The sequence below is a fragment of the Coturnix japonica genome, chromosome 11 (assembly GCF_054131305.1).
Source record: "Coturnix japonica strain WE chromosome 11, WE-NBRP24, whole genome shotgun sequence".
Classification (NCBI taxonomy): domain Eukaryota; kingdom Metazoa; phylum Chordata; class Aves; order Galliformes; family Phasianidae; genus Coturnix; species Coturnix japonica.
The window spans coordinates 26,607,234-26,630,000 of NC_140673.1; the positions used below are offsets into that span (position 1 = coordinate 26,607,234).

The 22,767-nt window shown below is 43.9% G+C and overlaps 1 protein-coding gene across 39 annotated transcripts in view; it reads left to right on the top strand.

Moving 5' to 3' along the window:
- NFIA (nuclear factor I A) overlaps window positions 1–21,228 on the top strand; it is a 323,759-nt gene extending 302,531 nt beyond the window's left edge. For 29 of the 39 annotated variants that reach the window (XM_085511645.1, XM_085511646.1, XM_085511653.1 and 26 more), the window contains one exon: window positions 18,073–21,228. In XM_085511645.1, coding sequence (XP_085367771.1) covers window positions 18,073–18,090 — 18 coding nt within the window. In that variant the 3' untranslated portion in view covers window positions 18,091–21,228. The remainder of the gene's footprint in view (window positions 1–18,072) is intronic. The other 10 variants (XM_085511655.1, XM_085511647.1, XM_085511648.1 and 7 more) reach the window with 1 other exon arrangement.
- Window positions 21,229–22,767: the final 1,539 nt, after the last annotated feature.

The following is a 22,767-nucleotide window of genomic DNA, read 5'->3' on the forward strand; positions in this document are numbered from 1 at the left end:
AACGCTGACCACCTCCCACTGCAGCCACTGAAGCAGAGGATCAACTGTTTTACCACCTGTGAGAAAGTGAATGGTTTTCTTCTCCGCTTAAGAGAGAAAACGCACCATATATCCTCCTGACCCGGTGCTTCAGGAAAAACCCCTCTCAAGTGTAAACTTTCTTTATATCAGATTCATCCCAGTTGGCTTCTAAAATGTAACTCAGCACAAAAAGCAAACATTTATTCCTATCCCTTTCTCTAGGAAAGGATACAAGCTATCAAAAAGAACAGAAATAGCAGTTCTACCCAGTTCTGATTTTGCAGGACCCCAAAGTTACAGCCAATGAATGCTCTGCTCCTGTGGTGGGCCCAGAACCACCTCACTACAGCAGTGCTCTGGCCAGAGCTAATCCTTTTTAATAGATCCATAACTTTGTGGAAAACTACCAGTATGAAGAGCAGCAAACTCACAAGCACAGCCATGCTTTTGCCTTAAAAAGGTACAAAAGCCCATGTGTGAAGAGTAATGCCCTGTATTAAGTTAGGGGTAAATCACTGCAGTGCAGCAAAAGGGATACTGCTTTGGCAGTCAGAGGAAATGGCTTAACTCCTCTAGAGCTGCTCCTGCTCTCCATGTTTCCTGAATTAGACAGTGCTCTTCTTCTTCTGAGCTTTTATTTTTCTCTAGAAAAAGGCCGTGTGCCTCAGGTGCATATCAAACTCTAATTGCACAGTTACTTTCTTTTTCAGAGACAAGGGAAAGACTGTTCTCCCTCCCCACAATCCCTTCAGAAAACAAACTGCAACCTGCAGTGTTTCACTGGCAGCACTTTAAAACAAAGGACACTTGGAGAAAAAATAAAAAGAGAGCTTTCTGCTGTGTCCTGTAGGTTAGCAGATGTGAGCTCCGTCAGGCGAGGGAGGGAGGGAGGCAAATTCCGGAGTAGATGGACCTTCTGTGATAACAGCCAGCCTGGCTGCCCAGGCACTTAATTTGGAGGAATGCAGTGCAGGTGATGCCCCTCAGTGAAGTGGGTGCAGGGGGGAGGCTGGGAGATGGTCCCGCAGGTAGAAGGGCAGAAAGCAAATCGCCATGTGGGATCCATGGATCAAAGTCTGCACCTTGAGCAGGGAGCTAATGCAGCTCATCTGGAGCGATCGCTCCTGCAGCTGAAACTGCACGGCTGTTCTGTGCCCAGGTTCCATTGCCACCCTATGGAAGAAAGAAACCAGTGCACACATTTTCCTTTCGACAGATGAAACATGTGCCTTGCTTCGCAGGGATTTTCTTTTTTTGCTTCTCGCTGAACCTCTGCCACGGTGCCCTGCCCTTTGCGCTGCCAGAAAAGGATGCCGAGCTGCCAGCCCCACGTTGATGGGCTTTATTAATGAGCACCACAAGCTGCCTGTCCTTTCTGCCTCCGCACCCCCCTGTGTCTCCCATTTCCCCAGCCCAGTATTGCTCACTCAGATGCATAGCACCTGCTGGCCCACAGGCAGGAAGGGCAAGGTCAGGAGTCAGTGCTGTCACTGCCGTGCACTAACAGCTGACCATCAGCTCGCCACTGCAAGCAGCTTGTGTTTGGGGGGTGCGTGTGGTTTGCACGTTGCAGGGGACGTGCAGAGAACATGAGAGGCTGCAGGAACAAGATCAGGCCTTTTATTTTGGGGGTTCTGATCGGGACTATTTATAAGCCAGGCCAGCGCTACTTGTTGCTCAGGTGACTGCTGGTGGACAGGAATACTTATCCCAAGGGCTGAATGCACCACTTGTGTTTTAGAGTGAATGAGAATGAAGAATGCTAATTTAAAAGCCCTTGTTTTAATCAGTTCAGCCCCTTGAGAGCCACATATTCCATCAGGTAACCTCTCTAGGTGAGTGCACAGGGCTTTCTTTGGAAGAAACTTAAACTGCAGAGCACTTCGAAGCAGGGGACTGACCACCCTTTGGCCTGTAGCAGCAAACATAGTGTAGGAATAACTTCTGTCCTGGATAAAGAACAGAAATTTAAAGGAACAAATCAAAGACATTTGATGTGTGGAACTCCTGCTTTCCAGAGCTGCTGAAGATGGAAGGGTCTGTGCCCTCCCAAAGCTAGCAGAGGTCTGTAGGCTTTCCATAGGGGCAATGGGATGTGAGGGCTGCCCTCCTCTGGGGCTCCTAGCAGAGCCCCAGTATCCAAAATGCCACAGGTTTTGGATTACTTGTGGGCATGTTTGGGCCCTGTGCCCTGAGGGATGCTAAATACATATAAAATGAGAGATGCAAACTGGAGATCAGAGCCAGAGCCATTGTAATGAACGTTGGAGGGTGTCATATGAGAAAGCTGTATGTGTGAGCTCTTCATTTACACTAAGTGCTTGGGCCAAAGGGCATTGAAGGAGGATGGGCTCTTACGGGCTCAAGCCCTACCCTGACCTCTGAAAGTTACAATGCAGAAGGTATCCTGCTGCACAACCATTGGCACCAAGCTGCTGGTTGTCAGGGCTGCCTTTCACCTTGCACCCAGCAAGCAGCTGTAGAGGCCTGAGCTCGATGGTGGCCTAGAGATGGCTTTAAAAAGGTGGCATTGATCTGCAGAGTGTGCACAGCTAAAGCAGTATCCATCTCTGCCAAGAACAAGCGGGTCTCAGACCCTGGGAGGCCATAAGATTTCAGATTCTACCTTTGCATTACGTTTAGGCATATTAAACTTGCTTTTGTGGAAACTAGTCAAGGAAATGTGGGCTGAGCCCTTTCCTGAGTTAAAATTGAGATGGTTCCACCATGATGGGAGCAAAGAGCCCGCACGCAGTCATGGTGCTCTTGATGTGCCCTGCTCACATAATAGCTCGGCAGCCAGCAGTCCCCAGTGCTGCACGAGTGTGAATGTGTTGCTCTGATCACAGCTGCTAATGAAGTTCAGAGTATGCTCCACAGAGAGGGGATACAAAGGTGACCAGAAATCAGGGGCACTCCCCAACTCCCATTCCCTTCACTGTCTGTTCAGCTGAGTGCACAAAGCCCGTTTAATTGAGCTTTCGTGCCGAGGGGCAGTATGAAATTTCACTCTCAAATCAGTTCTTAAAAAGCAGCAGAGAACAGTATGCCTCAAGAAGAAAGCACATGTTGCACTATAAAGGTAAAGGTTCATAGAAGACTTCCCAGCACCATCATGTGGCCTTATCTTCAAAGTGGGCTGGAGCCAAATCAGTCCAGAAGTGCCTGGGTTGCTCCTCAGCAGGGGAGATCCTTTTTCCTGTGCTTTTTCTCCCTCCTCCTCATAGGCTCCAGTGAGCAGTTCAGATTTTCTTTATTTTTATTATTTTTTTTTATTTTTTGGAAACTAACACTAAGCATCCTATTTCCAATAGATATAACATGCAATTATTTACAATGGACATAGACAAATTTCCCAAACTAAGCAATTAAACTTACTGCATTTTTCCTCTCCTTACAATAAACAGGAAGCCTGCATGTAAGGCACCCTTTCTGTGGGTTTTATGGCCGTTACTTATGTTCCACAGTAGGGGAGAAGGGAGAGAAGAAGTAAGTGTGGGCCTGGTGGGAAGAGTTGGCAAATGCAGAAATATGATGAATGAGCTGGAGAGATTTAATTTCTTCCTAAATTCTCCACAAGCTGTGTAACCTTTCTTTAGCTAAACAATTACTCTAAAAGGCAATGATTTTCTGCGTTTTCATTGAAAAGTCTTCTTAATAACAATGGCCTATGTTCTGCTTCTTGAAGAACTTATGCCAAAAAAACAGTTTTCTTTTTTCCATTCAGCAGGAAACTGTCTTTTATTTTTTCGGACTCATATTCCCCACTAGCATGGATTTACAAGGCCTACCACTTATTGCACAGGGTGGGAAGAAGCTTCCCCTCTGGCCAAATCATTTTGGTCCATCTCCTCTACGGGGATTCTCGCATATTCCTCGGAAGAGGAGTGCAGCCACTGTCAGAGACACAATACTAGACCCCAGTGGCCATTTAGCCTGACAAGAAGTGACAGTTCCTATCAGTACGTGGGAGGGGGCTCCCAGATTTGTTTGTCAGTGGGCAAGTGGCTGTGGCAGGGGTTGCATTCAGAGGAGAGAGCCAGTACTGACCTCTGTGGAGTGCAGGAGGCAGTCACCAGATCGCTCAGGCTCAGGATTCTCAGCCCTGGGCAGGCTGCACACTTTGGGACTGTGCCCTCCAGTCAAACAGGGTGCTGGTCCTCATGGAGCCACACGGCTCTGGGACTAACAGCAGGCTGCAGGGACTTGGGACATGCAGCCAGCATGCGTAGAGCATTTTCCTCCCGCAGAGTTGCACGCTTTTTCAGATGCGTGCATGCACACACACAAATCAAAGCTAGGAGTATAAGGCCAGATGATAGCTATGTACTCTCACCGCTTTTACTTGACGTAGCTGGTTTCCTGCCGCCCCCGCCCGCCCCGGCCTCCATTGCAGATAATGCTGTATTGGATTAGTCTGCCTCGCTGCTGCATCAGGTCCCAGATCAATTTATTGACTCTGTCAGAGTGGCTACTACAGTAATTGTTACAAGAGCAGAATGGAAAGCAAGAATGTGTCCACATAAAATATAAAAATGACGTTTTGTTCTTTCGCTCCTCTTTTGCCCTATAGATCTTTATGTGTTTACACAGTGGAGAGCACTTTACTTAAGTTAATCAGCTCCTTCTACATTATTAATTGCGACAGTTAGGGTGCTACACGGAGGCAAACGTATTATTGAGAACATTGATCTCACGCTCACGGTGTGGACCTGAGTAGATTTTGCATTCCTCCCCTTCTTTTGCAACTGCTTTAGGATACCATCAAATCATATTTCCCTGACTGACAATACTCCATCAATACAATTGATTTCAGGGAGGGGCAGAGAGGAGCTCATGAGAATGAAAGGAGCTCATAGACCTCAAGTGTCTTCTGCAGGCTCAGAGAGGGGTTGTTGGAAGTTGGTAATCAGGATAATTACATGCCTGGCCTGATTTCTCTGTTTGGTAAAGAGCACTCATTTAAGGGCTGAAGTTTCCTGAGTGTTGAAGATTTGCAGAGGTGGCATGATGAGACCTTTTAAAATGCATCTAGAATGTATACCCTTAAAAAAGACATACTGACTTTTTACAAGGGTTTTGGAAGCGCCTTTGAAAGACATTTCATGAAAGTTCAGCTTTCGCAGATGATACCTATACGAGCCCTATAAATTCCACCCAGCCTGACAAACTCCAGGAGGTGTCACATGTGACCTGGATGGAAAAGGTCAGCAGCTGAATTTATGGCTTTTGCATTTACTGGAACATTAAGATTTTTGCCAACTGCCATATATACTTTTTAACAATTCTGCAATCAAAGGATCGGGGCCACAATGTACAGTGAAGGTCAAAAACTAAAGGCCGCAGTCCCTACATGCTTCTCAATGGATAGGCATTACAGTTTCTTCTGTTCGAAGAGTCACCTTTGCTTAATGGCCTTTGCAGGAAGTTCAGGCAATATATAAGCTTCAGAAGGGAACATCTTACAAAACAGACTGTCTTGCTCTGAAATTAATGGTAAATTCCTTAAGAAGGGACCAAAAGATGAGAAGCAAAAGGCAGTTTGCAGCAGATTGAATCTTTGCAAACCAGTGATCACCACCTCTCATTGGACCATCCTACTCCAATGTGAGAGTATGTAGGGAAGGATTTGGGCTTCAAAAGGAACACAACAAAACGATACAGCAAAACGACTGTCAGCTTGTTTAAAATTGCTTGTGTTTTCAGTTTAACAAAGATGTTGTTCTTAGTGAGGATTACTAGCTGCATGCCAAGATTTGGCTTCCAAATCTTACCTGGCTGTAGTGTGATCAGTTCAGAACAGGTAAGGGTATTGCTTTGGCAGTTGCCTTTGTAGCATAGCCAGAGATAGAACAGGAGAAAAATAGTCCAATAAGAATGAATCTTAAACAGGAGAAAAATAGTCCAATAAGAATTAATCTTAAAAAAAAATAAAATAAAAATCTAATATTAAGAAATAAAGAGGCTGAATGTATCTTGTCAGCTTAACTATGTAGCCTTTAGTTACTTTAGTTATTAATATCCATTTTTCAAGACCATACTGACACCATAATCATAATATTTTCAGGCAGCTTCACTTACATGAGCCACTCTTGCATCATCTACACAAATAATAGTTGTTACACAAGAAGAGATGCAGATAAATATGTTTCAGAAGCCAATCAAATGTAATTTTATTTATGAGACATAAAGAAGAAAATATCACTATGGATAAAAAGCAGCCACCTCTGAGGCTGAACATTAGAATCTCTGCATTGCTTGAAACAGCTTTACACAACTTCAGCTATCCTTCTGTGCTTTCTGCCACAACTGCACCTTCTTAAGTGTAACAACAGAAGAAGGCATCTTAAAAAAAATAGGTTACCCAATTTGCATGTGGCATTTGTGGGTTACTTCAGCCCTGCTAGGCAGGGGGGTTGGCACTACATGATCCTTGAGGTCCCTTCCAACCCGGGTCATTCTGTGATTCTGTGTGATTCTGTGCAAGTCCTAAGCAATGAGAAATGAGATTTTTCAGGAACTCATAATATTTCTAATTTGGCTTTCTTCCCTTCCCGTTTTCATTCTCCTTTTCCTTCTCCTTTTCCATCTCCTTTTCTTTTTCCTTGTCCTTTTCCATTTCCTTCTCCTTTCCCTTTTTCCTATTTCCTTTTTTTTCCCTTCATTTTCTTCTTTTTCTTTTTCTTCTTCTTTTTTTTTTTCCTTTTTTTTTTTCCCCCTTTTTTTCAAGTACGTCTTTTGTATTCTTTTGGGTTAAAGATCACATCTGTAATCTGTGATATTGGACCTGACTAACGCTGATGAGAGCCGGAGATGTAAGATTTGCTATTGGCAGGAGTTTGTTTTAGAAATGCAATAATCTTTTTGTTTAATTGTGTTTAAGTTCTGCTTACAGATATGCACAATAGAATAAACCCGGTCTTTCGCAAATAAATGAGCTAAACGATAACATTCACATTAACTGTGTAGGGAGGGCTGGAACCACACTGGTTGTGTATCACTGCACTTTTCTTTTGTGGCTACAGGTATTATCTCTCAGCGATTCCAAAGCAGTTTTCCTTGATGTAGAGGTGGGTTTAGTTTTGGGGTTTCCCCGGTTTTCTTTTCTCACAAGGCTCGGTCTGAAGCTTCAGGACAGGTTGTGTTCTACCCCTCGTGTTCCACCCCTCTCATTCCCGGTCAGGGGGAGCTCCGCAGGCTCCTGATAAACTCTTTGTGCTGGGAACAGCAGTACGAGGGCAGATTCTGGCCCAGTAATTGCAGCTGCTTTATCACTTCTGTTGATGTTGCTTGAGTCAAAACAGAGCTCAGGTCCTCCTGCGGCGGCTGGAGGCTTTTCAGAAATATGAGGAGTAAAAGTAGTAACATGCAAAAAAAAAAAAAACGGGGAGGAGAGCTATAATTCTCAGTACAATGGAGCAGCTTACTGACTGAGTACAAAGAGCCACTTCTGTACAGTCTGTTTTCAGAGAAAAGCCCCACATTCGGCAACTCATAAAAGCGAAGAGACACCTTTTGATTTTAAGTTCAAGGTTTACACTGGCAATTTTGTCTGTTTTCTCTGTTAGTATTAATTAAATTGAGATAGTTTAATTAGTCTTACTAAATTTGATCATTAGTAGCAATTCATTCTGCCTGCCATACTGCACAAATATGATGAAGCAGAAGTAACTAAATTGTTTAATTTCTTCTCAATTAGTGATTCTGCACTCCACCATCACTGGCATCTGCCATATGTGTGAAAATCACACTGCTGTAGGCCAACACCCAACCACATCTCAGGCGTCCTACTGCATTTAAGGCAGATAACACAGTGGAGGAGGATTTTGCCCTCCTTGCTCTGGTCACCCAGATCCTGTGACACCCCACCCTGCTGGACAGGGCCACCATGTCCCCAGCCACCAGGTCACCACCACGTAATGTGAGAAGCTGTGGCATCACCGCCGGCCCTGCATGCCCAGAGCGCAAAATGCTGAGCCCAGGGATTGTGCGTGGCCTTGAACTTTTCTTAGAGCAGTTTGTTCAGTTTAGCGAAGTACAAAGCATCAGGAGAAATGCAGACATCAAAAGTTCTTGCATTCAGGAGGCTTGTTTTGTTCAGCTCAATGCTTTCTCGGTTTTCCTTTCTAAGGAGAGGTTTGGGAAGGGGGGTTCGCTGCTGAATTGATTCATTATTCCTCCAGCTCAGTGTCTAATTTTGAGGTCAATGTGGCAAAAACTCCAAAGTTGCCTCTGTGTCCCTATTCTGGCCGTGTTAATTTGGGGATGGTTTGTGTCTCCTTGCCCAGCACTCCTCAGACCTGCCCAAATCCTGACTCCTCTTTCTGAGGGCTCACATTCATCCTTTCTCTGCCCATTTCTGAAAGGTCACCTCAGACCCCTCGCCCCCCATTCCCACGTCTGCCCGTCCATCTGCACAGCCCTCCCCTCCCAGCCCCGCTGCCCCTAGCCCGCACGTCCCACTTCTTGCTCTGCCTGTATGCGCTGCTCGTGCTGTCTTGGCTTCCCGGCAGCACACCGTGACTGCTCATTTGTCTGCTTCACCCACAAGCAGTCGGTGCCGGGCAGACACCAGGCACCAAAGGCTTTTGGGAGGATTTCAGAGGCTGGTGCAGACCACTCTCCCCCTCCAGTCCAGGTTATTATTTCCCCCACGCACTCTTTCCTCTCGCTCCGTGTGTGCTAAAAAGACTCTCAGGGCAAGCCAGAAAAGCATCTCAGAACTGCCTTTAGTACCCCAGGCTGTCCAAAGCAGAGAGCTGAGACTTTGCTGCAGCACAGCCCATCCCCATGCTGCAGGGCTGCTGCTGGGGGGCTGAGAGAAGCATCCTGGGGGCAAAAACCCCAAGTTTGGGTGTGCAGGGTGTATGTGTGTGTGTGTGTGTGTGTGTGTGTGCGTGCGCACATGCGCCCACTCAGGCTGTCTCACTGCAAATGGAGCTTGGGAGGCCCAGACTGGGGGTTGATTTTTTTTGGATGACTTTCCCTGATTGTCTAAAGCAATAAAAGTAACGAAGTTCTGGGGGAAATGGCGGCTGTGGGGAGATTATTTTTGCAGTCCTGATGCAGGCAAAACTCCTGAGGCTCCAGGAGAGCTTTGCTTGCCTGAGGACTGCAGGAACTGGCTTAAATTGAATAAAACTGTAAGTACAGTATGGGGGACTCGGTAACAAGGAGTTCTGCAAAAGCAACAAAACCAGAGAGCACAATGAAGAATGGAGCGGGTTACGCCGCGGTGAAAGTATGTACTGGTTGTTATAACACCGTGCCTCCAGAATAAATTATGTCCCTTTAAAAAGTAATACTTTAACTGTGGGGCTATATAGAGACAATTAAGACGATATTGTTCTCCTCATTTCCCTGCCCCCCTCCTTCCTCCCTCTCTCTGCAGTAGCTCTGTGGAAACTTTTAATGCTGCAGCTTGAAACTTGGGCCTCTGGGTCTAAAATGCCTGAGAAAGCACTGCGGGCTCTAACTGTAAAACATTCCTTCGGCGGGCCCTGGAAACAGGGCGCGCTGGCGCAGGCGAAGTTCAGAGGGATCACATGTAAATGAGGGCTGGCTATAGACTCCCGAGGAGCGTTTTATTTCGCTTAAACCTGAACTTGAACTTGTAAACGCGCTGCCGGCGCGGGGCCGGGCAGCAGGCAGCAGTGTGGGACCTGCGGGGCCTACAGGGCCCGTAGGGCTGGGGGCTCTCAGTGGCTGGAGCCCCCTCATGGCACAATGTGAGGCCGGGGGAGATGGCAGCAAGTTGACCGAGGCCTGGCTCAGTTTTGCTGTCAGAAGGAGGGGGCAAAGGGGGGGGATCTACTTGCACGCTTTATTGGACAGAGGGAAGGAAATAAGTGAGGTTTTACTGCAGAGCCGTTGCATTTCTTCGTAAATTGAAGTGTGCTTCCAGCAGAATTAAATACAGGGCGGTCTAAACAGTGAGGCGGAAAGAATACAAAAGTTAAACACCCCTTCACAGAGTATTTACTTTCAGATCTTAAGAGCAAACGTAAACCACAGGGCAGTTATTAAAGCCTCTTTTTTGCTCCTTTGGCCAAACGTGCCCTGATTCTTGCTCTTCCCCTGCACCGGCAGAGCAGCAATAGGTGAGGGTGCACCTTCCCAGCAGCTTGCAGGGACACGTTTGGGTCATTTCGGATGACTCCCAAACAATTTTGGCCGTGTCTGTAGCAAAACTTTGAAAGGATGAATGGGCAAAAAAAAAAAAAAAATCTTTTTGGCAGTTATTCAGGAAATATCTACAAAGATGTCCTTTCTGGAGCAAGTTATTATTTCAGGGATTGTGTTAGGATCATTTTTATCCTGTGACAGCGCATAAAGAGACCAGGACAGAGCAATGAGGTCTGGCAGAGCTAAAATCCCTTCTGTGTGTGTGAGGTTATATAGTTTATCAATGCAGAAACCACTGCGGGCTTTGCAAAGTAAACAGCTGGCTTGGTTCTGCGTGCGGCACTTCGGAGTTGTCTGTGGGATTTAAATGGCTGGGCTGCAATTTGGGGAGTAGTGTGAATATATGTATTTTTTCTTCTAAACGTGTCAAAAGGGTTTTGCAGCCGTTTGTTTTCTTAGCTCTTTTATTTGTTGCAATTTTCCTTTCTGTTTCATTTTGGTTTATTTTGCTTTTGCAAACATCTTCACTGCCACCAGCAAGTCTACAAATGAAAAAGAAAAAAGTTTCTATCCCGATCAGAGTACCTTATGGCAGCGACAAATATCAGAGAAAGCCATCGTCTCTCTCAAAGATTTCATCTCACCATCCACTTAATCCGCTTGCTGTACCTCAGATCTCAAGTAACTTTCATACTGTGGGCTCACTTTAATGGATAGAATCTATTTTTCATGAAAAAGCAGGAAATAAGCTGTCTTTCGTACAAAGATTTACAAAATGTAATCATTGTTGAAATATTCTCTTTGAACTGCCTTGTCCGCAGGGGTGTCTGGCTCCCAATACCCCCGTTTCTTTAGAACACCCTTACAAGTTCTTCTGGTAGATCAGGTACACTGGTGGTTCTGGTCTTTGATGTCTTGAATGAATGAAAGAAAAGCATAATAAAAGAGAGCTGTTGATCAAGCATAAAATACTCTTTAAGCTGACAGAATGGCAGAGTTAACACATTCTAAGCTGCTTTTAGGTTTTTCCTTTTTTCCTCACATTTTCCTGTGCTTTGTGTACAGTGGGGGTTTTTATTTTTTGAAAAGTCTCTGATCTATGTAGTATGCCGTCCTCTAACAAAAACCAAAATGGGATTGTTTCTCTCTCTCTTTCTCCCTTTCTTTTCTTTTTTTTTTTTTTTTTTTTTTTTTGTCTTTCAGCTATCTTTTTTATTTTTTTTAACAGCAAGGGTTACGGTTTAGCGTAACTGCCACAAGCTTTCGGTGCACACCACGAAGTTTAGAAGTTGTCCTGCAGCTTTCCAAGTCCATTTACTAATAACTAAACGAGTTCATTCCCTTAACCGTGCAGAAAGCTGGGGGCAAAACCTTAACTCACAAAATGTTCCCAAACTGAAATGAAGATCTTCTGTCCAAAAGCAAAACTGCAAACTGAGAGAGTGACATAAAAATGACCTCACTGTGAGAGAACTTTCTTTAAGTCGGAGAAAAGGAAAAGTTTTTCTTCCTGTAGATCTAATTTAGATTTTAAGTTCCCATACATTATTTATACATCATATTCAAAGTGCCAGCCTACTCTGCTCGCTGGATTACATTTCAGACATTTGCCATTGATAAGTCTTTGCTGTATTATGTTCAGACTAAATGCGAATATGTCATAGCGCAGTCAATCTTTAATCCACTGAGCTTCAGGTTTGGGCAGCAGGGGGTCCAGCACTGAGAGCATTGCTTTATACTTGGGAAACATCTGGGGCCAGCTGGGACACTTCACTGGAACATTCAGATGTCTGGAACAACAGCAGGAGTTACTGTATGAGTGTGTTTTCATAGGTTTGGGAGGGTTTGGGGTGACTTAGTAGAAAACAAGAGCTATTCCCAACTTGAGGTTTGAACCCAAGCAGCAGTCTTGCCCAAAGTGAGCTTGTTGGTCCCAGGAGACAAGTGGTTTGGACTACTATACATTTTTAATAGTCAGCAGGCAGAAGTCTGTATTACAGAATTATTGCATATAATTTAATGCAGTTTGCCACAATTGGCATTCTCACAAAAGCTATTGGATGCAGAGCTACTGTGCACAACGCCTGGAGACTAGTGTCCCTCACGGGACGAGCTTTATCTTCCTCGAGACAGTATGAATGTGCTCGTCGTGGGGAGTGCGACTCTCCTGGGTTTGGGTTTTGGACAACCAGAAGATTCACTCACTGTTTTATGTCCCTTTAGGGATGACCAACACGCTACTTACGTCTTTTTTGGTATTCCATTTTGGAAAATATAATTACTAAATAATTAATCCCAGCTCTAAGAAAATAACTTGCATAGGCACAAAGGTGACCTTGTCTTCGATATCCACCTTTTGGTTTGCACAGTAGGATCGAGTTTCATGCCTGAAGAAACTCTGGAGAAACCAATATACAAGGGGGAAGAGTACAGGCACGGGGAAGGGGATGCGGATGCTGCATCGGCCAGAGCCCTCGCTCCAGAAGCTGAATTGACACAAACTCTGCTCACCCTGGCAGCCCTCCTGAAAGCACATCAAAGCCCCTGCTCCAGCCTCTTCCTTTCAAGTGACCTGCCATGGGGAAGGGCCCCGCCGGCACCTTTCATAAGGTGATGTCTAATGGACCATTTCGCTACCTCACTGTTTACATTCTCGCTTTATCTTTGAAACAAGAAGGACTCGTTACCCTGATGCACCATCCTGGGGTTAATGTTTCAGAGTGCCTTGAAGTTCTTGCAGTGACGGAAATGTCAGCCCCAAACAAAACAGTCTGATGCACTGTGATGAAACTGCACAGGTGCCCGACGGCTGTGGCTCAGGTTTGGCTCTACTTCTCAAACAGCCCCTTTGCCGGCAAGCTCCAAAGCTGCACAGTTTTTAAATTTGGGCTCTTATCAAAGGTGGATTTCCCGTCCCGGACGGCACAGTGATAACTTGCTGCAGCCGTGCCAAGAGCAGCAACGGCCGCGGTACAGCAGAAAGCGTGTTTGAAGTTCCAAGCCCAGCCACCGCCGGCCAACAGAACGGACCTGGGCCATCAAGAAAAGGGCCAGCGAAGGGTCCTAGCCTGAAGTGGAGGAGGTGAAGAAAAATCTCCAGTGTGTAGAGTTTGTCAGAGTTTCAACTGTGTGAATGTCCTTAAATAACCCACATCGCCCGGAGAAATAAGCCAACTGTCACACCCAGTTCTGGATTCCACATTAACAACCTCCTTCCGCAGCATTAAACTTTGCCCTTGAGGACTTTTGTTTAACTTTTTAATTTGAAAAACAGATAGGGCCACTTTACAGCCTTCACTTTTTGCGTGAACTGAAAGGCCTCATTGTTAGCGCAGGGGATGTGCAGGTAGAGAGGTAAATTTAACAAGTTTTTGTTTGATTGTCTTTCGGTTTGAAAACCTGTGGACTGCAATAACGGTGAGGCTCAGGAGCTGGGGGTAAAGTGCATCGTGCAGGAAGGCTGCTGGAAGAAGATTCTTATAAACAGTGGTCCTGTTTCAGTGCTCTTGACGCAGGCAGAAACTGTACTGAAGTGAATGAGGCACTTTCAGCCTTCCTCTTTTAAATATCCTGAATCGCAGAGTGTTTCCTTGCTGTTCTGCCGATACAAAGGACTCGATTGTCAGAAGTTGCTGGAGGATTTTTGTGTGTCTGTGCTATCTTCAGAACAGCATAAGAAACAAATAGACTCCGCTATCAAAGACACGTAATTGCCATTTCAGACTTCCTGTTTAGGATTCAGTCAAGTAGATATTGTTTATGGTTCATAAAACCTTACTACTGTGAGGATTCTCAGATACTGGCAGCACAGAGTTTCAACTTTCATGGTGCTGTAAATTAGGAAAAAAAAGAAAAAAAGAAAAGTAAAAAAAAGAAAAAAAAGTGTAATAATGCTCCTCCGAGAACAGTAAAATAGAGCTCTGCAATGGTTAAATGGAATTTTATAAGCACATTCGGTGTGGAACTGTTTTGCATTACATGAGTTGAATACCTTAGAGATGACACACATCTGCAGGCACTTTATTAAATCCTTAGTCAGCACTTTTCGACCTGATGAGATTACTTCTTCATTTGACTGGAGAAAGGGAAGCGACGATCTCGTGCTGGACTGCAGAATTCTTTCTGATGTTTCACCTTGAGTGCTGGGAAGGACGCAGGATGCTTCGCAAGACGGTGTGCACCCACACTGAGTGGCAACCTCAGCTCCAGCACATTCACTGAGCTCTGAACTCAGGGGTAGAACACTACCGCAAAGTAAATAGAGAGGAAATAAAACACCATCTCTTTTATGAAAATGCCAGGAGATCGTATCATCCTGACTGTATTGCGATAGCGCACATGATTTAAATGGAGATTTTAAATTAAGAAAGGCAATACGCTGTTCTCTGGCTGGGCGCAGACGGATAGATTACAGAATGTGAAGGGGTTGGGCGGGAGAGCCCCACTCGCACCCCACAAGGAGGCAAAAAAAGAAGGCAGCGATCCCAGCGTACAGACCTGGGCCATGTTCCTCCCTGAGGCCCCTAACCATGCACACTTTTTCAGAGCTCCAGTCTTCGTGCACTTCCCGGGCATCCTATTGAGGCACAGAGGTCCCTCTCGCCTTACGGAAAGTTTCACAGGTGCTTCAAAGGGACAATGGAGCTCTTCAGACCTAATCCAGGAAGACTTAGACATGTATAGAAGGCTTGAGGGGGATATGAGATCTTAATATTAAAATGATTAGTCGAAAAGGAGGATCATTCTGCGTGTGCGTTTCAGCTGTAAGAGGCTCTAAATTAAAACGGTATCCTGAGAGCAGTGCCGGTGGGATCTGATGAGTAAATGCACTCTCTGTCTCGCTGTTCTGCTGCCTCAGCCCATAAAACATTTCATCAAAGCTGAGCTGCAGGAACAGCCAGCGCAGTGCAGCTGTTTGCGAGGGACTCGGAGTTTGGCTCCTTTAAAAGCAGCTTTTCAGTAAAGTCGGTGCAGAGCCCCTGCACAGAAGTTTAAAAAATATGCACGCGGTTGGATTTGATCCCGTAAGGGTTAATTAAGTTTTGCATCGGCATTAAGGCTGAGCGGTGTCTGCAGGAGTCATATTGACACCCCGGTGCATGGTAACTCTACTCCTTTATTGACATGTTGCTAGTCAAGAGCACAATAGCACTCTGTGTCTGCAAATCATTGCTAAAATCATCTCGAGGAAAAAAAAAAAGTTTGAAAGCCTAACGTGAGACAAAGGCCCCAGAGCTGCACTGCGCAGCGAAAAACTCCGGAGTCAGCAACTTCTATTGATTAAAAACTAACCTTTAAAGTAACTCTCCGAGTGTGTGGTTAGCATTTAAATTTAAACATGTCATGAGTTGATTTGTGTTACTGAATACCGACTCAGAAGGAGTTACATTCACATCAGATTTTTTTTTTTTTCTTTTTCTAATTCCCTTAAGCAGCTAAAGTATTTCATGAAATGTCAATAGGGCAGGGGAGGAAAAAAAAGGTGTTTTGGAGGGAGGGGACTCGCGCCGGGCCGCGCCGTTTCTTTTCCCATGCAAATAGTCACCCCAAAAAGAAAAGTGTGGGGAGCGAAACACAATAATTAGGCCTTTGTCTAACTTTCCCAAGTGCCAGAGAAAGACAGATTAATTAAATATACAACAGTGTTGGTTTTTGGAGTGGGGGTCTCTCTCACTGTGTAGGTCATAAATTAGGCAGAATAAATACTTCAATGTGTGTGCAGCGGGGCTGCTACGTCAGAGCGGCTGGCGGGCAGTGGGAGGGCGCAGCGCGGCTCTTGCTAATGATAGTCACGTCTGGGGCTGTCTGGTTGCTGCTAGCAACGAGACATGATGTAACACCAGGATGAACTTGAACTTGGGGGACTTGAAAAGGGAACAATAGACCAGAGCAATCAATAAAGCCTATTTCAGTGAAGGATTACAGAGCCGCTCTGGGGTAACCTTGTCTGCAAGGCGCAGGCTGAATAGCAAGATGCGTGAAGGAGCGCCGGGCCATGGGGGAGTGCGGCCGCGCGGGATGGCCGGACAGCCAGTAGGATGGAGGCACGCAGCCCCTGTCGGCGGTGCTCGGCCTGCGTGCAGCCCTGAGGCCAGGCCCGGCGGAGATGCGATGGGCGCACAGCCTTGCACCGAGCCTGCTCACGGCACACACTCTCACCTCGCTGCACACTCTCTCTTTTTGAAACACGTTGTGGAGTCAGGGGGACCCGTGAGGCCAGCGCAGCTCCTGCTGCCGTCACCCGGCGGCCGAGCCATGTGGCCAGGTCAGCAGCAACAGGAGCCAATTGGACATCTGTGATATAGATTTGAATGGTTGGCTCTGAATTTTAACCCCTTTACTGCCTTCTGGGGCCTTCCCGCGGCTCCTGGCCTGGCCCAAGACTGTCACGCTCAAGTGCCGATCAGGAGAGGCACTCCCTTCAAATTGGGTATTGCTGGTGGCCCCCAGCACCGGCCAGCCCGGAGCAGGGAGCAGGACTTGGCACCACCTCATAACTCCTGCAGGAACTTCACTCTGTTTATGAACTTTACATATGAGAACTATTTCGCTTAATTACAGCCTGCTTAAGTCTAAATAGAAAATCTGTAGGCAATAGATGGAGGCGATATGAGAATGGCGTGTTTGTGTTCAGAAGGGTGAGCAAAGGAAGAGTTCCTTAATGAGGTGTATTGGATGCGGGACAACTTCTGCGACCGTGCTATTTATTTTACCAGTTCCTACCTCCATGGCAAGACCACATAATCTCAAAGTATCACATGAAACTTGCCTCAGAGTCTTCTGTAAATGTTAATAAATCCTCCCTGGGTTGATTATACTATCAATCAAGACAGACACTGAAAAGGAACGGAGAAAAAAGTTGGTAAAACTTGTCGTCAGTTTGTACATGCACACAGGCGCACCTCATATATTACAGCAGCCAGAGGAGAACACGGGGTATCAGCAACAGCTCTCTAATACCTGGATCTCCCTGGCTGTATTATTTTACTTCAGCCTAAATAGCCGCTGCCTGTTGGTGTACTCCTGCAGCAATATGTCAGTGCCAAGTGGCATCCCCCTGCACGTCCCGGGCCTGACAGTGCCTGCATTCATCTGGGCTTGGCCTGCCCCAAGAGCTGAGCCGGGCTGCCCACCCTATGGCTCTGCTCTGGCCTGTGGTCCCACTGGTCCTCCCGTGGTATCCCACTCCCTGTGCTCCGGGTATCTGTGCTGGTGGGGTACAGACAGCACCGTGTGCTCTGCGGAGCAGGAATCCCAGGGAATTTCTTCCCTTTGGAAAGGATAAAGCGGGGAGGGGGGGGGGGACAAAGTTTCTTTCCCCAAAGAACAGCTATTAGTTGAAGTTCACCTTTTGTTTTCAAGCATGCGGATGCCCAGAGATATGGGATGTTTTCCTGATCCACTTTTCCCCAGATTTGTTTTATCCTCCCTTTTCTCTATCGATCCACTTTTCTCCCAAGAAAACAGCCCTGTTGTTGAGTTTCTGTGCATCTGTTCCAGTGAGACAGTTGAAGCAGGGCAGTATAAAGCAACAGATGCTTATGCTGGCACATGCCTAAATACCCAAGAAAACCCCGACTGCAGGGTGATAAATGGCACCAAGACGCGAATCTGTATCGCCTTTTCAGGGGATTAGACAAAAGTGAGCTGGAGGGATCTCCAAGCCATAATCTATTAAAAAGATTGATAACTTGTAACATGACATGACCCCCGCGTTCGTCTGTAGCTACGTCCAGCGATTGTCACTGGTAAAAAAATATATTGGTTCGTACAGTATTTTTAATTAAGCTTTGTAATTAGGTCGATTCGTCACAGCCTCAATTAGCCCCCCCCCCTTGGCGGCCGAGGATCGTGGCAGTGCGCGGAGCCCTTCCCGCAGCAGCCGGGCACGCGGTGGGGCTGACGTTCTCCTCTTCTCTCTTGCAGTCCTGGTACCTGGGATAAAAGTCTCCGCTTCCCACCACGCACCGGACAGACCACCTGACCCCTTCCCACCTCTGTAACACGGAAGCAGCAGCATCGCAGCGCAGCGACTTCACATCGACGGAAGGGGAGGCGAGCAGACACCGACAGCAAACTCGTACATGGAAATGGCAAATGTTATGGTTGAATGGCAAAGGCCGTAACTTTTTTCGAGATTTTTTTTTTTTTTTTTTTTTTTTTAAGAACAACTTAGGACTGTTGTAATTTCTCCTATGGTGCTGGAAATGGTTGGGCTTCATAACTTTTGAGGTGTTTCATTGGTAGTGTAAGCGTTAGGTGACACTGAGTAGAACTAGCCTCTGCTGCTGCTTACCAACTCGCTGTTGTAACACACTTTCCATATGGAGCCTAACTGTTTGACAGTATCCTCATCGATTTTTTTTCCCATACAGGTGTGAGACTTCTTGAGAAATCACGAAACACACTTAAACTATAACTTTTGTAGTAGCTGAATTCTGCAATATATAACTTACTGGACAGACATAGAGCATGTTTTCCTGTAACATATCGGAAAAAAAAAAAAAAGGAAAAAATGCAGGTTTTTTTGTTGTTGTTGTTGTTGTTGGGGGGGGGGTTGTTTTTTTTGTTGTTGTTGTTGGTTTTGTTGTTTTTTTTTTTTTACAGTCGGCACTTAGAAATGTAACACGAACCATAAGAGCATTGTCAGCAATTATTTTCCACTCGATTGCAGAGAGATTTGAAACATCGACCTACTACGAATTCACTTTAAAAAAAAAAGAGAAAAAGAAAAAAAAGAAAAAAAAAGAAACAAAAACAACCAAGTTTTGAAATGCTGCACTTACATTGAAAAAAAAAAAAACAAAAACAAAACAAAACAAAAAACAACACCATTTTCCAACAATTTTCAACAATTACACAAAAATTCACGCAGAAATGGGGAAGTTGGTCTGTTTTGACAGAAACTGACAGGAATCAATCAAAACAATCGAATTTTGAATTGAGTAAAGTGCAATTTCATTGGATAGCTAAATATCTTTGTAAGATAGAGATTGTTGAAAATTCTATTTTTGTTTTCCAAGTCCTTCCACCCCGGGACTCTAAATTATTGGGGTAAAAAACAGCCTTGCAAGAAAAAAAAAAAAAAAAAAAAAAAGAAAAAAAAAAAAGGGGGAGCTATTTTTTGCTTTTTATGTTTTTTATTGTTGGACTTGTATCCCTTTAAAACCTGAAGGAAAATTAAAAAAACAAAAAAAAAAAAACAAAAAAAACACAAAAAAAAAACAAACCACAAATCTAATGGTGCTTTTACCACAATATGTTAACTACATTAAATGCTAATTAATCATTTTCTGTTATCAAAGCACATAACTAAAATGAAATCATAATATCTGTTAATTTTATAAGCTGAAAGTCACTATAATGGATTATGCCAATTCTGACAAATTTTACGTGTTTCCGGCAATATAGGGTTGATCGGTTCTCAAACACCTTTGGGAATAATAAGAGAACGGTCCAGAAATTAAAACACCTTTGTGTCCCTGAACTGGTTCATTTTCTGGACTGCAAAGAAAACTATACAGAAACGAATGCTGATCGTACAAACTTCTGCCAGTTCAAAGCGAGGGCACTCGCGGAAGAAGAGAAAAAGAAAAAAAAAAGAAAGAAAAAAAAAAAGAAAGAAAGAAAGGAAAGATAGAAAGAAAGAAAGTTTGGACCCCAAACGTCCTGTATGTTATGTATAAAAAAAAAAAAGGAAAAAAAAAAGAAAAAAAAAAAAATGAGTGCAAGTGATTTTTTTCTATCAGACAGCGGAGCACCCCTTTGCTTCACATGCAACTTTAAGAAGGTTTCCTATACTATACATATATATACGTTCTGGTTGGCAAGTCCAGCTAATCAGAGAAAGTCTCTGCATGTTCTAGTGTTAGTAACTAATTTTTATATAGTTAATGTAGGGTAAAGTAGAGTGCATTAAGACACAATATTGTAATCCCTATTCCAGGCACTTGCCTTTAAACTATGTTTGTTCGACCCTTCAGAAGGGTTTCTACTACTGTCCTATACAATCAAGTAACTGAAATTTTTGGGAAGACACTTTGCTCCTCATCTTTTCCCTGAAACAATGTTTTGTTTTGTTTTCTTAATTTGCACGAAACAAACAAACAAACAAACAAAAATTCCATATCAATGTGCCTTGCCCTGGATAGCGATTATTTGTGGAATTGTTGCACATGTTCCTATATTGAAAGGGGTTTTTCCCTAGTCAAGCATTTGGAGACACTTTTTGTAAATGTGACTTTTATGTCAGCCATTGTCAGTTTCAACATCTAGAATTAAATAGGATGTTAGTTGTTCCGCAGATAGGAGTAGTGTTTATTGTCCTGTATGGTCAGTGGCAGTGCTATTCTGAGATCTGTAGATGCTAGAATTATCAGTATTTTTGGATGTTGCTGCATTTTACATTTTATTTGGAGTCTTCCTTTTCGTTTTGTTTTGGGGTTGTTTTTTTTTTTTTGGTTGGTTGTTTTATTTTTTCTTCTTTTTTTTTTTTGTTTGTTTGTTTGGTTTTGTTGTTTGTTTGTTTTATTTTTCTCCCAGATATATGAAAATATGCAATACCTGCTTATATCACGTAGAAAAGCTTAGCAACGATTAATTTTTTCTTTTTTTTTTTTTTCTTTTATTTGACCAAAGTTGGTGCTGCACTCGACGCAGTGTGTTTTAGGTGTTTGTCTTTGTACTTTTGTGATTTTGAATGCACATGCAGGAAGGGCTCTTCTTAGAGAAGCAGTCAAACTGTGAAGCACTAAGCTGAACCCTGCTTCAAGCAATTTTTGTTTTACAACTGTTCCTTTCACAAGCAAGCCTTAAAAACAAAAAAAACAAAAAACAAAAAAAAAGAGAAAAAAAATACCTTCCTTTTTCTTCAGATCCCACACCCATTTTTATTAGCAGACTGCAATCAATCCACGTTCAATAAAAGTATATAATGCCCATTTTTATATGCACGTTTTTAAAACTTCCAAGTTCTGAAAATTGTTTACTGGTTATTCTCTATTTAAGGAAAAAAAAGAAAAAAAAAAAAAGGAAAAAAAAAAGAAAAAAAGAAGAAAAAAAATAAAATGTTTTGGATTTTCATATGTGTCTGATAAGTGGTTGAGTAGTCATTTTGCTCTATTGTATTGTGTGATTGTTAGTATATGGTATCACATCCTCTAGCCAGCATCCTTTGCCTTCCCTATAGCACTTAGCTGGGCATTACTTTATTAAGACATATGTGCACTAAAAAAAAAAAATAAAAAAATAAATAAAAAAATAGCAGCTTTCAGTGCTTCACAGTGAAGGGAAAAAAAGCCTAGACAAACATTTTGTCAGAACCTTGCTATGAGACAAGGTATTACCAGTAAATTGGTTGTACATACAATAAAATTGCACCCTTTTTTAAACAAAACAAACTAAGCAATAGTTTGGGCAGTTAGTTGTTTTTAGTGAGCATGTTGTAGTCATGGCTGCAAAGAGAGAGAATTCAACTGCCCACTCAGAAGAGATGTAATTTGTATGTTGTATAGTTTTATTGATTACACTGATTTATTCTACCCTATTTTATAATGCAGGACTTTTGTAATGTTGTTTAAATGAGGAAAAATTTCTGTCAAATTAGCTTAGTGGAATTTCTGATTGTTCGTTATAAAGGCAGCGTTCATAGAATTGCTTTTTTTTCTTTTTTTTTCTTTTTTTTGGCTTTTCTTTGGTTGTTTTTTTGCTATTTTTTTTTCCTTTGGGAACTGGATTTAAGTTAAAAACTTTCCCGTTTCCTTTTTTTTTTCTTTTTGTATGTATTTAAATACAGTTATTTTTCTTCTCTCAATGGTATAGCATATTCCTATGCTTGAGAAGTATAGGCTACTGAAGAACCATTGTAAATGGACATTACAGGTATGCTGTATTTTTGAAGGTATTTTGTCATATTAAGTTTGATGACGCTAAAGTTAGGGAATTCTGAGCAGAATGGCGAGAAAGAAAAAAAAAGGAAAGGAAAGGAAAGGAAAGGAAAGAAAAGAAAAGAAAAAGAAAAAAAGAAATGTTTTAAAGGCTTTAAAACATGAGTGAGGTGGTCAGGGGCGCTGGCCCATTGGGGCTGGAGCGCGATCCCTGCGTAGCCCCCTTTTTGCTCAGCCCACTGCAGAGCCACCATGCAGGTGCAGAGGCCATGTGCGGGTGGCCCCTCAGTCCCGGGGGGACCATCCATGGGCTCTGGGACACGCGAACAACTTTTTTCCCTTACTCCCCCCTCCCCAGCTCCCCTCTCAGTCCCCACCTCCCCTCTCCCGTCTCCTTCCCTGCAGAAGTTGTCAGACGCACAAATCCTCTGCCCTGCATTCACCCACCCACCCGCCCTTCCAAACTGAAAGACCTAGAAATTGCTTAGCGCGAATTGACTTTGCCAGTTAATTCCTTTCTTTTTCTTTTCTTTTTCTTTTTCTTTTCTCTTTTTTTTTTTTTTTTTTTTAACCCTCTTTTTGAACTAGGGCACTTGCTTTTATCATGCCGCACACCCCAGCGATGCCATTATTTATTCCTTTTCCTTTCTTAATGAAACCGTACGGGCTTCAAGTTAGGCAGCCATGGTACACTTTGTCTCTGCTGTGATCCCCCTAAGTAGGGTTGCAGGGGAAG